Source organism: Rhizophagus irregularis, chromosome 27 (genome assembly GCF_026210795.1).
Source record: "Rhizophagus irregularis chromosome 27, complete sequence".
NCBI lineage: Eukaryota > Fungi > Glomeromycota > Glomeromycetes > Glomerales > Glomeraceae > Rhizophagus > Rhizophagus irregularis.
In genome coordinates this window covers 381,030-397,218 of record NC_089455.1, presented here as the reverse complement: position 1 = coordinate 397,218, position 16,189 = coordinate 381,030, and the positions used below count along the sequence as shown (strand labels likewise).

Sequence of the window (16,189 nt, the reverse complement as noted above, 5' to 3'; positions counted from 1 at the left end):
ATTGTAATTATTAAAATATTATTAATAATTATTCAAATAATTAAACATACAAAATTATTAATTTTTTTATATTTTAATTACATTCTTTAGCTTTTAAAGCAAATTCTTGTTTTATTCTTTCTAATTCCAATCTGAATTTATAAATTATAATTTTGTTTGTTTTAAATTTTTCTCTTTTTCATTGTAATTTGTTGTTTTATTTATATCATGTTTTCTTTCCACCTTTTTTTTTCACAAACCTTTTTTGTTCAATTTTTAATTACTCTTGTTCAATTTTAATTGCTCTTTTTTTTTGTTTTATAAAGTAAATCAAATGCAGATAAATAAAATTGATCAATTTCAGAGATTTTTCTTTTTTTTAATTTATTATTTCCATTACTAATATTAGGCTACCAGCTGTAATAAATAAAATTAAAATTAGTTGAATAATTATATAAGTAACTTACAATAATTAAAATATGTTAATACCTTATCAGAATTAATATTGAATATAAAATAATCAGAACAAACATTTTCTCTATTCTCAAATATTTTGTTCATATCATCAAAATTTAGTCACTTTGATCTTTCTTTACCAGTTTTTTCTCAGTTTTCTTCAAATTTTGTAATTAATGCCTGAAGTTTAAATTTAATTTGTACACTAGTTCTATTATTTCCAATTTTTATAGCAACTTTAGCATGAAATTTTGTTTTATTTGTATGATAATAATCAAAATTTTCAGAAAGATAAGATAGTAATGTTTTAATTTTAGAGTCTGACCAGTATTAAATTGTTTTTGTTTCAGCAGAATTTAACCAATGTTGTTTATTTCATTTGGTTCTAAAAATTCGTCATATTGTAACTGCTTGTCAAATAAATCATACACGTTTTTTTGTTCAAATGAAAATTGATAATGAATAGGAAAAGTATTATTGAACATAAAATTTTTTTGTATATTCATTTGAAATTCAATAAAAATAAAGTTGAGTTTTTTAATTACAATTTATTAACAAAATTTAATAATTGTTATTATTATTTAACAATTTCCTGTGATCAAAATCGGAAATTTTATTGTCAATAAAAATTTAAAAATAAATTACTACGCCTAAGACTTTACCATACTATCAGGTTACATTTACATATTTGGGTACAATATTATTCAGAAATGAAAAGGGTCTTTGAACTTTGAAAATTGCCTTTTAAGGAAATTTTACGTTTATAGAATGGATCTATGTTATATGAAATTTTGTCACATGAACTTTCTTATTCCGACATTTATGTAACATTACATTGCTATAAAAGGAAATTTTTCTTATAAGGAGATTTTGAAAATTCAAAAATTCGATTTCAAAATTTTGGCACTTTCGTCCAAATGGTACACCGTAGTATTTTTGTTATATTGAATTATAAAATGAGATTATTTTTATTAATTATTAGTTGTAATTTTGCATACTCCTTCTTGAAATATTGTATCCCACAATATTACTATAATTATCTAATAATTAATTACTCTAATAACTATACTATGCTATGCTGTGTATTATAGATACAATAATGACTAGTACGAAGTTCTAGACAAGAAGTAGTTAAATATTCAAATATTTAATAAGTTAATACGCGTTCTTTTCTGACAACTTTTTCCAAGAGATAATTAATTTTTAATAGCATATTTTATTTTTTTTTTAAAGCAAATATATAGTATTTGATGATTACAAGAATAACTATACATGTATTTTACAGTATTAAATGATTGCAAGAATAACTATAATAACTATCTAGCCCATTAAAATATTATATATATATATATTATTATTATTATTATAAAATATAACGAATTTAAAAATCATTTATTAGTAACGCTTTTTTGGTTCTTATTCTTGCCTTTTTTCTTACTTTTTTTCTTGTTACTTACAGGATGAGAATTGCATTCTTCTGGCAAATTCAAATCTAAAAGAATAGAAATTAGTTATATTAAAACAAAGAATAAGCAAAATATGCATAAATACCAGATAGCTTCCAAACACTTCCATCTCCTGATACGCCCCATAGTACTCCATGAGATTTTCCTAACACTCCTTCAAAAATATTTCCATAAAACACCAATGCATCAGCCATAGCGTCCCATTGGAATATATGTCCATAGCAATCCAGAAAAAGTAAGCCACAGTAAGTTTCTCCAATAATGATTATATGATTGAAACCGCATAGTGCAATATTCATTGCATAAAGGCGGATATTATCTTTTTGAAGATAATCATTACTTTTTAGATTTAGTAATTTAATATCAAGAAAGTTCGCAATATGGTAGCGGTTTAATATGTTTTCCAACATTTCTAAAAACAAGGACAGATTATTGCCAGAGGAGTCGAATCTATTATCATTTGACACTGGGAACATGGAGGTATTAGTCATCCATTTAGGTTTACTGTCTGGGTATACAAAATAACACGGTGTTTTGAGGTAGTTTTCTTTCCATGAAGAGCCCTTAAGGGCACCGACTCTGAGCACTGGCCCCAGCAATGATTCGTCAATTTTTTCTCGGTTTTGACATTTGAAAATATTGATTTCATCATCTCCACTCTCTGCTTCAATGCTTTTCTGACATTTACGTATTCCTATTTTTTCTATTCCTTCATTTCTCCAAACTTGCCACGAAGTGATGCTCTGAAAAAGTAATTCTTGATTTTTTTCCTTCAAATGAAAAATGTGAAATTTATCGCAAATGGACAAGAGATCCCCCTATTTCCGTCCAGAATCTTGTCCATAAGGATTGATCGCATTTTCTCCAGAAATGCAACTTGTTTCATGAATTCCTTTCTTAATGGTTGACTTATAATGTACTTCCAGAATAGAACTACTGCATCCCACACAGTGACGATAAAAATTGGACGAATAAATGGTGGAGTCACTAATTTGCCCTTGGGGCCATAAGGCATTACAATTCTCTGAAACCTGCTATAAAATATTTTGTTAAATTCCAAATAATACCCTTTATATTTCAGAATTCAGGGATTCTTTTTATTGTTTTCAAAACGGCCTATGATAAGTTTAACTACATTCTTTTTCATATAAAAAAAACCTGTAAGAATTTATAAATTTTGTTATGATCTTTATCATCCATGGTTCATGTAGTTTGTCAAGCAAGTCATATATATTTTGAAAATAAGTAAAAATTAATAAACAAGTAAAAGACCAAATTTATTATAAGCCTACTTTTTTGTTGTCATATAAAGCTAAGGAAAACTGGATCTGTGTTTCATTTTGATTACTAAGCAAACTTTATATATCTTATAATCATTATGATACAGCTGATACTGATTTAATTCCTATAGTATAAATTACCTTTCTTGACTTGTATTACCATATCATCACCTCTCTGCATAATATAAATAAATATTTTATAGCAGTAGTATGTGATGATTTATGCAGTGTTGATTAGGTGAGGCGAGTTAAGAAAGTAATTTTTGCCTGACACAAACATTTCCCATACTTAGTCAAATTTAGTCAACTGTACTATACAACCGAAAAATGAAAAATCTTACCATACTACCCTGTGATATTTTTGTCATATCGTTATGTGATGACCTGTTATCTCAAATGCTTAATGGTTAATTATCTTTTACGATAATTCCAACATATTTTTTATCTAATTGATCTTTTTTAACAGAATTATCATTAGCTATCTTAGCCATTTTGTAATGAATTTCATTGTCTCTCAACAGTATTATGTGTTATACGATGTTTTGTTAAATGATAAATAAAATTTTCTGTACTACCATCTGTTCCCCATATGGCTGCTCATAACTATCAGAACCAATAACTGGTACAAGATACCTGACACATTTCTTATGTTTTTCTATGGAGATAATTTTTCCAGATAATTCCAAATAAAACTATTTCAATTATTAGTTAATTGAATTGTATTATCTTCTTGTCTGGCATCTGTTTCCACATTATCTGGTTCTGTAATATTTGTATTATTAGGATTTATAGTATCCTCATTTTCATTTAATTCTATACTACCATTAGCTTGAATTTGTGGTTCATTTTCATTTCTCTCAATGGTATCACCTAAAGTTAAGCATGTTCTATCCTTTCTACTTCTTCTGTTATATTGGTCATTTTAGTACTTTTATTATTTTTTCTAGTTCTGACTTTCCTTTTTCCTATATCTGAACAGTCTCTTAGTTGTTAGTTACTGCGCAAAAGGTCATATGAATTATGATAATGCAAAGAACACATTATTAAAGGTAAAAAGAATGCATTATAATTTAGCCCCTTTTGCTCCTTTTTGTACTTCAAATTAGTAACGCAATTGCATTAAATACATCAAGGATGAAAGATCAATAATATAAATCAATTCATGTGATTTGTATCACTTGCAAATCATCCTTAAGTATTCGGATATAATTTAAAAAAAATGAACGGATATCCAATAGATATCTGGATATCTGTCAGATAATGCAGATAAGTATGGCAAGCCAAATCGGACAAAAGTCTGTCAATGTACAGATAAATTATTACAGTTATTTCTTTTCATTTTTGGGAATTTTTCGCAGATGATCTATGATATTTTACATATATTATCTGCAAAACTTTCCAAAAATTTTTACAGATATTTTTTCCAAATTTTTACATTTTTTATTATCTGTGCATCAACAGATAATTTATCTGTACGTTAGCAGATAATTATCTGAATATTAACAGATAATCATCTAGATTTTAACAGATAAATTATTCTAATTATTAAGACAATAATTTGTATTTTAGTTTTAAAGAGAATAGTATTAAATGTATTAATTTAAAATAGTTTTTAAAAATTTATTTGTTTAATTTAAAAACAAATGGTACAATTAAAGCTCTAAACGGATTGGTTTAGTCTGGATTATAGACGGTTCAGATTAAAGCCAAAATTCGTAAGAACTGAACTGAAAAACTGGCAGTTCAGTTCGGTTTAATCTGATTTTTTATAAAAATGTGAAAAATCGAATAGCTATCCATCTAGTGATCATACAAAGTCCCATATATCATTGGATTCGTCATGATGAGATGTGTCAAATGGTGGTAAGATCATGTCTTTAGCAGCATCGATAGATCACAAGTTAATCCACGCTAAATAATTTATCAATAATTGGAATTAGCAAGCCATCTATCGATGCTAGAGACATGATTTTAGTACCATTCAACGCGTCTCAGCGAGATGAATCCAATGAATATTAATTTGTCTATGTACGATCACTGGATGGCGAATAATGTCAAGTTTCGCATTTTTTTAAAATTTTCAAGCGTTAAAAATTAAAAATTCTGATACATGAATTTATTCGTCATCCAATAGTCGTATAAATATGAATTAGGACTCATTGGATTTGTCCCGATGAGAAAAGTCGAATGGTGGTGAGATCATGTCTCTAGCATCAATAGATCGTAAGTTAATTCATGCTAAATGATTTATAAAAAATTGGCATTAGCAAGCTATCTATCGATGCTAGAGACGTAATCTTACCACCATTCAACTTGTCTTATCGAGATGAATCCAATGAGTTCTAATTTATGTTTATACGATCATTGCATGATGAATAAATTTATGTATTAGAATTTTTAATTTTTAACATTCGAAAATTTTAAAAAAATTCAAAACTTGACATTATTCGCCATCCAGTGGTCGTACATCAGGAAGTCATAGGAAAAATGTTCATTAAATGTACATCGGTCACTTGATGTATATTATAAAGAAACGCTAAACATCAGACCTTGCAATGTACTACTGATGTTACAACATTCAATGTGCATTACTTAAATTTAATGTCTATTAACGATGTACATTATTTAAAGATAATAAACATCATATTAAATTTATAATATTATTGAATTTATTTTATTAAATACACTATAACAATCTATATTATACTTGTAGCCGAAACCCCTCAGTTTCGGCCAGGTTTCAGTTTCGGACTTTCGGCCAGTATCAGTTTACAAACCTTATTTCCGAAACTGAAACCCTAGTCAAAATCCGAAACCATATCCGAAACCTTTTATATAGCCGAAACTATGGCCGAAAGTGCCCGAAACTATGCCTGACCTTTTCCAGTTCTATTTTAAGCTTTTTTATATAAGTCATACGTCATATTATACAATAATTCTGGCCAGAATTATCATTAATTCTCATGACTCATGCATAGTATGCGCATGAATGCGTATATAGCAAACCCGAATATTCCTTATTTCTTTCAATAATTTAGCTCATTAATAATATAATAATTATAAAAAATTAAAAATTAATAAATAAAATAATAAAAAAGGTTTTGGACATTCAGCTTATAATAAAAAATAGTTTCAGCCTATATAAAGTTTCGGACAAGGTTTCGGATTTCAGACAAGGTTTCGGACTAGTGTTTCGGACTTTCGGTTTTGGCCATACCCTTGGAAGGTTTCAGCTACAAGTATAATCTATATACTAAGTCTACTAAATATTAGCTAAATTTTTCTATTATTAAAAGTAACACCTATTAGCTATGAAACTTACAATTTTTATATTAATTAACTAAATACTCTGGGTTATCTATAAAAAAAGTTTTAAAGTTATTCTTCAAAACTTTGTCCAGGAAGTACAACCTAACAATAAAAAGAAAAAAAAAGTATTAATAAAAAAATTAATTTAAAAAAAATTTTAAAAAAAGTTTCGAAGTAAAACTTCGAAACTTACCAATCCGTTTCGTTAAGATTTGTATATATTTATGAATCTTGATCTTCTTTTTCCATTCTTCGGAAATCCACCCAAGACCTAAAAAAGGAACTATGAAAAAGAACAGTTAGTAACCGTTCCATAATATTAAAAAAATAAAATAAAATAAACCAAGATTCGTACTCATGAATTTTGGCTCTACTAATTCCGAAGAGGGCGTCCAGCTTTACTTTTAAAACCTTGAGCTTGTTGAACAGGTTGAAACCTTTTGCTGATAGTAGTTTAAACGCTTCTAATAATTGAAGTTTTGATTTTCACCAAGAATACAAATGAATAAATCAGAATTATATAAATAAATAACAATATATAGCATATATCAACGGTCAAAGAAATTATATTGTTATTTTTGTGCTCAGAAAGAATATGAAAAAGTGTGATAAAAATAGTTCTGATAATGAGATGGTTAATGATGAAACCAATATTTCACTACGAAGAAAGCGAAGAAGGCCTAAAAAATCTTCAGGTCCTGCAAATTAACAGAATCTCGTAGGATAAAGAAAACTAATGGCAAAGTACACCTAAGAACACTATAGGGGATTCACCTGAAAATATAAGCGAGGTTATTACTGGAAATATTTTAAGTGAAATGTATGAAAGTGCACATGATTGGAAGCCTACCCGAAACCTAAAAAATAAAATAAAAAGAACAGTTAGAACTATTTATAGTATTAAAAAAAATAAATCTAAGGTTCGTAATATAATACTTATGAACCTTAGTTCTCTGTTTTCCAATCTTCGAAAATCCACCCGACCCTCTAAAAAAAGAAAGAAAGAACGGTTAATAAACCATTCGTAATATCAAAAAAAATCTAAAGTTTGTAGTAAAATACTTACGAACCTCAGTTTATTGTTTTCCATTCTTCGGAAGACTACCCGTACCTATAAAAAATAAAAGAAAAAAAACAGTTAGTAACTGTTCGTAATATTAAAAAAAATAAAAAAAAACTTCTAAAAGATTCATACTAGTATTTACGAATCTTTAGGTTTTTCCATTCTTCAGAAGCTCTTCTGAGACACCGAACCTATAAAAAAAAGAAAGGAACGGTTAGTAAACCGTTCCATAAAATAAAAAAAAATACCAAAATCTTAGTTCCTGTTCATTAGAAGCCCACCAAACCTATAAAAGAAAGAAAGGAATGGTTAATAAACCATTTCATAAAAAAAGATTTGTATTTACGAATCTTTGGGTTTCCATTCTTCAGAACTTGGAAGCCCACCTGAACCTAAACAAAAAAAAGAACGGTTATTAGTAAGGGCGGTGACATATATTACTTAATATCATTTTATTATAGACGCTTACCCCACCCCCAGGTAAGATATCCTGATCACGTGAATACAGATCATTTCCTTTTATAGGATTATTTATTGGTATTTCATCATAATGATCATATTTCATCAGAATTTTTTTTAAATTGATTTAATGTTCCGTTCATTTTAATGATATAAAGCATGTTAAATAAAATTATACAAACAATTTTGTTTGATAAGAAAATTTTATTGTAAAATAATCTAATTTATTTTTACAAGTTTATTTTATATTAAAATTCTCAATCCCCCATGTTCTGAAATTCTAAAATCTCAAGTCCAAAAATCGTAAATTTTCATATAATCAAAGTATGAATTGAACACACAAATCAATAATATTTAATGATATACAGTATAGCGATTGCGATACCTATTAATAGCTGCGGTTCGCATTTTCTCGTTACAAAAGAAGAAATGTGAATTACCGCAGCACTTCGCACAAATGCGTTTAACTTAAATTTAAACTCTAAACTTTTTACGCGTCGATATTAAACTTTATTCACAATTTATATATTCCTAAAGTTTTGTAAGCTATTTTTTTATTGTTATCAAAATCCAACAAAATAGCTTAATATGAACCGTCAAACCTTTTTTCTCAGCCCCAAGTTTAATAAGAAACCGATTTATAGTTTACAAACAAATAAATATCAAGAATTTACCAATGCCTACGTATATAGTATTATGGTTAAGACGGGGAATGGTGATCCTAATCGCTCTGAACTTTGTGAATCAGTGACTAAAGAATGGAACAAAATTAAAAGAAAAGATAAACCGGAAATTGAGGATATTATTAGAGATTACCTGGCCACACCATATAATTTATGTGATATACAAACAATGAGGTCAATACCATCCGGATCTAGAGAAGAATCTCTTCCAAATCTTTCCACGATTCGTACAATAGATCCTGTTCCAGAAATCTCTGTTAATGCATCATCTCAATAAAAGGCAGTAAACGAGATACAAATAGCTGAAAAAAAGCTTACCGAGTTTGAGCAGATCTACAACATCACAACTGATTCTCAATTTCGGCTTGATACTTTTAAAAAAATAGGAAGCCTTCGAGATGAAATCAGATCTAATAAGGGAAAAATCATCAAATTAAAAAGAAATGCTAATTATGCTCAAAAGTGCAGAGAAAAGAAAAGAAAAATACTCGACGAAAATCAGGAAGTAATACGATATAACAAACCTGTTCGTCCTTCACTTCTTTTTAACCATCCAAATTTACACAATCATATCCATGATTCTATCGAATTTGGGGCGGCTGACGAAAAATGACGAAAAGAGGTTATTAAGGTCCGAATCGTTGAAAACTTGCGAAAAAATCTTGAAGAAAATTATAACGTTTATATGGCGAGAACTACATTGAACAATTATTTGTTACCTCGCCAATCTAATTCTATCACTGCAAAAGCGCATCATCATCCAGCGTGGGTCGCGGTAGTCAGAGTTTCGCGTACCGAAATACGGGATCATTCTGATGGTCATAACTGCCTTGCATCTGTCAAAAGCGCAAGACAATTTGCTACTGTCTTTGCTAATAATGCCGTTATTATTTCGCAGGATGACAAGGCGAAAATAGGTCTTGGAGTACCTGCTGTAGGTCGGACGTTTCACACTTTGCAATCAGTTAATGAGCTTGTTAGTGTGGCCGACCATGATTTTCCCCTAGGAAATGCACAAAAATTAGTTCCATCGGTTTACCTTATGATAAAACCAAATGAATTAAACGATGAGTTACGAACGGTACAACTTGCCATATTTGTACGTCGTCAATGGTCCCTTGGTACGTCCTCACTCTCACACATGCAAGACCTTGAAAACCTAACTCTGGATCCTAAATATAACGATGTGTTGAAAACAAACAGAGAGATTAGACCTATTTGGGTGTTATTGGTAGATGGAGGTCCAGACGAAAATCCAAGACATCTAAAAAATATCAAAACCTATTGCCACCTTTTTCAAAAGTTCGATTTAGATTACCTGACTGTACGAACACACGCTACAGGTCAGTCCAAGTATAATCCAGTTGAAAGAGGTATGGCAACACTGTCCGGAAAATTGGCGGATATCACGCTACCGATCGATCACTTTGGATCACACCTAAATACACAAGGCAAGGTAATCGTTCCGGAGTTAGCCCTTCGAAATTTTTTGATATGCTGGAGAATCACTTTGTGATATTTGGCGTAAAGATTTGATTTTTGGAAAAAGTGTTGATGCACGGTATGTCGAGGAGCTTACTAACCCGTTTGAAAACATAGAGTTTGAGGGTACGGATAAAGAAAAAGCAGAAGAGCAAAAACAACAAAAAAAGAAACAAGAAAAAGAAAATGACATACCAGAATGTTTTGTGCCATGGTCATGGATCGAAAATCATTGTAATTTATGTCAGTATTCTCTTGATATTAAACGTTGTACAAATTCAAGTTGTTGTGGGCCATCTCGTGCAAAAGAAGCTACGGATCTTCTTCTTTCGAATAATGGCTTTTTGCCTCCAACTACGAAAGCTAAAGACGGACATTTCGCAAATCCCATACACCTCCTTGAATATTATGATCTCTTAAAAATTCCCGGGTATGATTCACATTGCCCATCCATTGACCAAACGACCTATTCGCGCCTTTGTTGTTCGGTGTGCAACAAATACTTTCCAACTTTTAATTATTTGACAAAGCATAAAAAAGCGATGCATCCAGTCAGCCGTGGACGACCTAAGGGAAAGTCTAAGTGTAATTCAAATTCTCTTGACGATTTCTCTCTCCTCCCTTCACAACAAAAGCGGTCTCTTTTTGACGAAATGAATTTAAGGGAATATATATCAGATAATGAATGATTGTATATTAACTTAATTTCCCTATTATCCTATTATTGTATGTATTGTATGCATTTGTATACATATATAAAATTCATTTTATTTTTTTCCTAAAGTTTAACGTGGGAAACCAAAGTAACACAAATGATTAATAAATTTTTAAGCCACTAAATCGGTTATATAGGTTGATTATATCACGTGATAAATATTAATATGTATAACATAAGATTTTTCGTGACCCCCACCCCCTAAAATATTACGTAATAAATGTCATCGCCCTAACCATTCGTAATTATAAAAAATAAAAATAAAAAAACCCAAGATTCATATGTACTTATGAATCTTGGTTTCTCCTTTTCCAAAGATTAAAAGTCTACCCGAAATCTAAAAAATAAAAGAAAAGAACGGTTATTAGTAACTGTTCTAAAATAATAAAAAAAATAAAACTAAGATTCTTATGAATCTTGGTTCTTCTTTGCAAAGTCCCTTCCTCCATCCCCCTTTCCCAGTTTTATACCTTAAAGTCCAGTTTCGTAGTATTTGTATTCAACCTAGTACATATCCTACAAAAAAAATAAAAAGAAATATTAATTTGTTTCTTAAATTAAAAAAAAATTAAAAAAATATGTAAGTTTCGAAATGAAACTTACAGTACTTTCAACAAAATGAAGCGGAAGAAAGGCTGTTGTGAGAAAAAACTAAAGGTAGAAAGAAGGGAGAACGAAAAGGGAAGGGAAGGACGAAGGGAAGGGGAAGAAGGAGTCCAAAAAAAAGTAAAAAAAAGTTTATTCAACCAAATTGAAGAATAGTAGATCAGGACCCCGAAATATATATGTAGAGGTCAGGTCCAGAAGTGGTCCAAAATACGCATTCTTTCAGGGCTGGAATTACGATAATTTCAGCCATTATCTAAATTAGGAAATATTATTTTGGCTGGGATTATCCATAAAAGGAATGATCTACATGATTTTTTTGACTCATTATACGCAAACTCTGACCTGACCCTTTTATGTATATTTTGGGGTCCTAGTAGATCATTACTAATTTAGGTCGAATAATTTAAATGTTTCGTTAGGGATTTTATAGATTCTTATCATGTTGTACACTAATAGAATGAGTTTTAGTAATAAAAATACCACTAGTTCTTCTATTATCAAAATAAATAACTTCATTATTACTAGAAGAGGGGAAAGAGAAAGGGCGGGAAAGGGGAAAATAAAAGGATAAAAATAAGGGGAATGAAAAAATTGTTTAAAAAAAATAAAAAAAATCATGTTGCCAGACTATTTACGTAACATGATAATAAATAGGGGATTTATTCACTTAGTGCCATTTGATAAACATCGAATTTTCATTATTAAATACTGCACATCATGATAAAAATCTAATTAATGATGTTCATTAATGTTAAATATTGTATGTTCATTCAAAATAATGAAAATTGCAATGTATATGATCTGTAAATTACAAATATGTGATGAACATTATTTCTGTGACTTCCTGATGTACACAGATGAATTAATATTCATTGGATTCATCTTGCTGAGATGCGTCGAATGGTGCTAAGATCATGTCTCTAGCATAGCACCGATAGATAGCTTTATATTTACAAATCATTTAGCATGGATTAATGTGTGATCTATCAATTCTAGAGACATGCATCAGGAAGTCACGGGAAAAATATTCATCAAATGTACATCGGTCACTTGATGTACATCATAAAGAAACGCTGAACATCGGACCCTGCAATGTACTACCGATATCACAACATTTGATGTTCATCGCCAAATTAAAGATGTTCATCACCCGTACATTACGATTAATTAACACATTTATTAATGATATTAAAATACATGCGTTATTTATTATTATACTATCATTATACTATACAAATGTATTATTAACTAATTAATATAATATCTATGGCTATTTTAAATCTATATAATATGTTAAATACTAGATAAAAATTGATTTCCAAAATAAACCTATAAAGAAAAAAATGAAAATGTTAATAAAACTTTTCGTTAAAAATAAAAAAAGTAAAATTCGAAGGGATATATATACCTTCGAAATAGGATCCAGTCGCGTCTTGGACCTACAAAAGAAAAAAAAATGAAACCGTTAGTAAAAACGTTTCGTTAGAAAAAATAAAAATTTGAAGGTACTGTATATACCTTCGAAATTCCATATAACTGAGTGATCCCAGATCCTACAAAAAAAAAGCAAACAAGAAACGTTAGTTTACATTTCTAAAAGAAAAATAAAAAAATCCAAGTTTCGAAGTGAATTGAAATTTTCGAAACTTACCAATCCGTTAAGATTCGTCTTCTTTTTCCGTTCTTCAGAAACCCACCCAAGATCTAAAAGAAGAAAAAGAATTAGAAATAACAAAAAAAATTAAAAAAATTAAAGATTCATATTGTCCTTACAAATCTTTGGGTTTTCTGTTCTTCAGAAGCCCACCCAAAACCTAAAAATCAAAGAAAAGAACGGTTAGAAACCGTTCATAATAATAAAATAAATAAAAATAAACCAAAGATTCGTACTTACGAATTTTGGTTTTTTCCATTTTTCAGAAGACACCCGAGAAACCCAAAACCTAAAAATAAAATAAAAAGAACGGTTAGAACCATTCATAGTATTAAAAAAAATAAATCTAAGGTTCGTAATATAATACTTACAAACCTTAGTTCTCCATTTTCCGTTCTTCGGAAGACCACCCGACGGAACCTATAAAAAATAAAATAAAAAGAACAGTTAGAACCGTTCATAGTATTAAAAAAAAATAAATCTAAGGTTCGTAATATAATACTTACGAACTTTAGTTTTTTGTTTTCCGTTCTTCGGAAGACCACCCGACGGAACCTATAAAAAATAAAATAAAAAGAACGGTTAGAACCGTTCATAGTATTAAAAAAATAAATCTAAGGTTCGTAATATAATACTTACGAACCTTAGTTCTCCGTTTTCCGTTCTTCGAAAGACCACCCGACGGAACCTATAAAAAATAAAATAAAAAGAACGGTTAGAACCGTTCATAGTATTAAAAAAAATAAATCTAAGGTTCGTAATATAATACTTACGAACTTTAGTTCTCCGTTTTCCGTTCTTCGGAAGATCACCCGACAGAACCTATAAAAAATAAAATAAAAAGAACGGTTAGAACCGTCCATAGTATTAAAGAAATAAATCTAAGGTTCGTAACTGAATATAATACTTACAAACCTTAGTTCTCCATTTTCCATTCTTCGGAAGCCCTTCTGAGACACTGAACCTATAAAAAAAAGAAAGGAACGGTTAGTAAACCGTTTCATAATAATAAAAAAAATAAAAAAAAACCAAGATTCTTACGAATCTTGGTTCCTCTTTGCGAAATCCCCTTCCACCATCCCCCTTTCCCAGTTTTTTACCTTAAAGTCTGGTTTCGTGAACAAGCTGGCGTCCTACAAAAAAAAAACAATGAAAAAGAAACGTTAGATCGTTTCTTAAATTAAAAATAACAAAAAATCTTCCACTTTCCAGTTTCTTACTACCTTAAAGTCCGGTTTCATAGTATTCAAGCCAGCGTCCCCCTAGTAAACGTCCTACAAAAAATAAAATAATAAAGAGAAACGTTAGTTCATTTCTTAAATTAAAAATAACAAAAAATCTTCCCCTTTTCAGTTTCTTACTACCTTAAAGTCCGGTTTCATAGTATTCAAGCCAGCGTCCCCCTAGTAAACGTCCTACAAAAAATAAAATAATGAAAAGAAACGAAAAAAAAAGATAAAATTAAAAAAAAAATAAAAAAAAAAATAAATTAAAAAAAAGTAACGAAACTTACAGGTGTGAGAAAAAGAAGAGAACGAAAGGGAAGTGAAGGATGAAAGGAAAGGGAAGGATATAGGAGAAGGACGAAAGGACAAGGGGACGAAGGGAAGTGAAAGAAAGGGAAAAAAAAAGTTTAAAGTTTTTTATTAGACTTTTTTTTTATCAAAAAAAAGATCGATCGGCAAACTGATCACATGATACCGATCAATACTAACTGAAATTTACTAGTTAGTAATTATATTTTTATTATAGCAAAGATATGTACATTGAATATTTATTATTAAATGCTGCACATCATGATAAAAATTTCATTGATGATGTTCATTAATGTTAAATATTACTTGTACATTAAAAAGAATGAATATTGCAATGTACATGATTTGCATAAATGTATATGTAATGTACATTTTTTTCGTAACTTCCTGATGTGATCTTACCACCATTCAATGCATCTCATTGAGACGAATCCAATGATATATGGCTCAACTTTGTATGATCACTAGATGGACGGCTATTCGATTTTTTACATTTTTATAAAAAATCAGATTAAACTGAACTGAACCGAACTGAACTGAACTGAATTTTGAGCCAGTTTCAGATCGGTTCCCTGGTTTAGCCTGAACCGTTCAGAACTTTAGGTACAATTGAGATATTAAAAAAAAACAATTCACTTCTGTTATAGTGTAAGATAAAAATATAAATAAATTATGTATCAAAAACTATAAAGTAATTATATTAATAAAATATTATAAAAAGTATATTAATAAACATTAAAAACTTTCCTTGTAAAGCAATAAATAAAAAATTATGAAAAAAAGTTTATATTTGACAAGTTTTAGACTTCTAAAAAAATTTTTTTTTAATTTATCACACAAAAAAATATATAAATCTGATGATAATTTATCTGCTATTACCCAGATGATTATCTGTTAATATTCAGATAGTTATCTGTTGAAGTTCAGATAATAAAAAATGGGAAAATTCAGAATAAACATCTGTAAAAATTTTTGGAAAGTTTCGCAGATAATATATGCAAAATATCACAGATCATTTGCGAAAAATTCCCAACATGGAAAGAAATAACTGTGATAATTTATCTGTGCATTGACAGACTTTTGTCCGATTTGGCTTGCCATAGATATCCGGATATTTATCCGGATAAATCACTATCCGGATTTGACGGATTTAAATCTGCGAATAGTTTTGGATATCCGTAAAATACGGATAACGGATCCAAACTCTATTATTATGATTAAATTACTAAACCTAATCAATTACTTTAATTAAATTATTGATTTAATTTATAATAGCATTAATTTTATTTTTGCTTTATTATATAATAATTATTTAGGTCCAATAATACTGCTTCGGATCTGTCATAAGTTCCCAATTTTTAAAATACAACGATCCCCGAAAATAAAAACAAAAACCTTTTGCATTGTTACATGGTAATACTTGGTAATAATGGGGATCCGTGTTCATAAATAATTAGATCAGATTATAGATTTTGTATTACATTATTGTTAAACCCACA

General features: G+C 29.2%; 4 protein-coding genes across 4 annotated transcripts; 1 reads left to right on the top strand and 3 right to left on the bottom strand.

Moving 5' to 3' along the window:
* Positions 1 to 1,823: 1,823 nt before the first annotated feature.
* OCT59_017995 (uncharacterized protein) lies at positions 1,824 to 2,916 on the bottom strand (the record flags this gene model as incomplete). Its single annotated transcript, XM_066148468.1, has 3 exons — positions 1,824 to 1,927; positions 1,987 to 2,671; positions 2,779 to 2,916. 3 exons carry the CDS (start codon positions 2,914 to 2,916, stop codon positions 1,824 to 1,826), a joined length of 927 nt encoding a protein of 308 aa, XP_066004396.1.
* Positions 2,917 to 8,600: 5,684 nt separating this feature from the next.
* Positions 8,601 to 8,972, top strand: OCT59_017994 (uncharacterized protein; the record flags this gene model as incomplete). Its single annotated transcript, XM_066148467.1, has 1 exon — positions 8,601 to 8,972. One exon carries the CDS (start codon positions 8,601 to 8,603, stop codon positions 8,970 to 8,972), a length of 372 nt encoding a protein of 123 aa, XP_066004395.1.
* A 3,773-nt stretch (positions 8,973 to 12,745) lies between these two features.
* On the bottom strand, positions 12,746 to 13,414 carry OCT59_017993 (uncharacterized protein; the record flags this gene model as incomplete). Its single annotated transcript, XM_066148466.1, has 6 exons — positions 12,746 to 12,830; positions 12,910 to 12,940; positions 13,020 to 13,054; positions 13,153 to 13,205; positions 13,275 to 13,315; positions 13,396 to 13,414. The coding sequence occupies 6 exons, from the start codon at positions 13,412 to 13,414 to the stop codon at positions 12,746 to 12,748; spliced, it is 264 nt and encodes an 87-aa protein (XP_066004394.1).
* A 117-nt stretch (positions 13,415 to 13,531) lies between these two features.
* On the bottom strand, positions 13,532 to 14,090 carry OCT59_017992 (uncharacterized protein; the record flags this gene model as incomplete). The annotated part of the gene is made up of 5 exons (XM_066148465.1): positions 13,532 to 13,575; positions 13,662 to 13,710; positions 13,799 to 13,843; positions 13,929 to 13,977; positions 14,071 to 14,090. 5 exons carry the CDS (start codon positions 14,088 to 14,090, stop codon positions 13,532 to 13,534), a joined length of 207 nt encoding a protein of 68 aa, XP_066004393.1.
* Between the last annotated feature and the right edge of the window lie 2,099 nt (positions 14,091 to 16,189).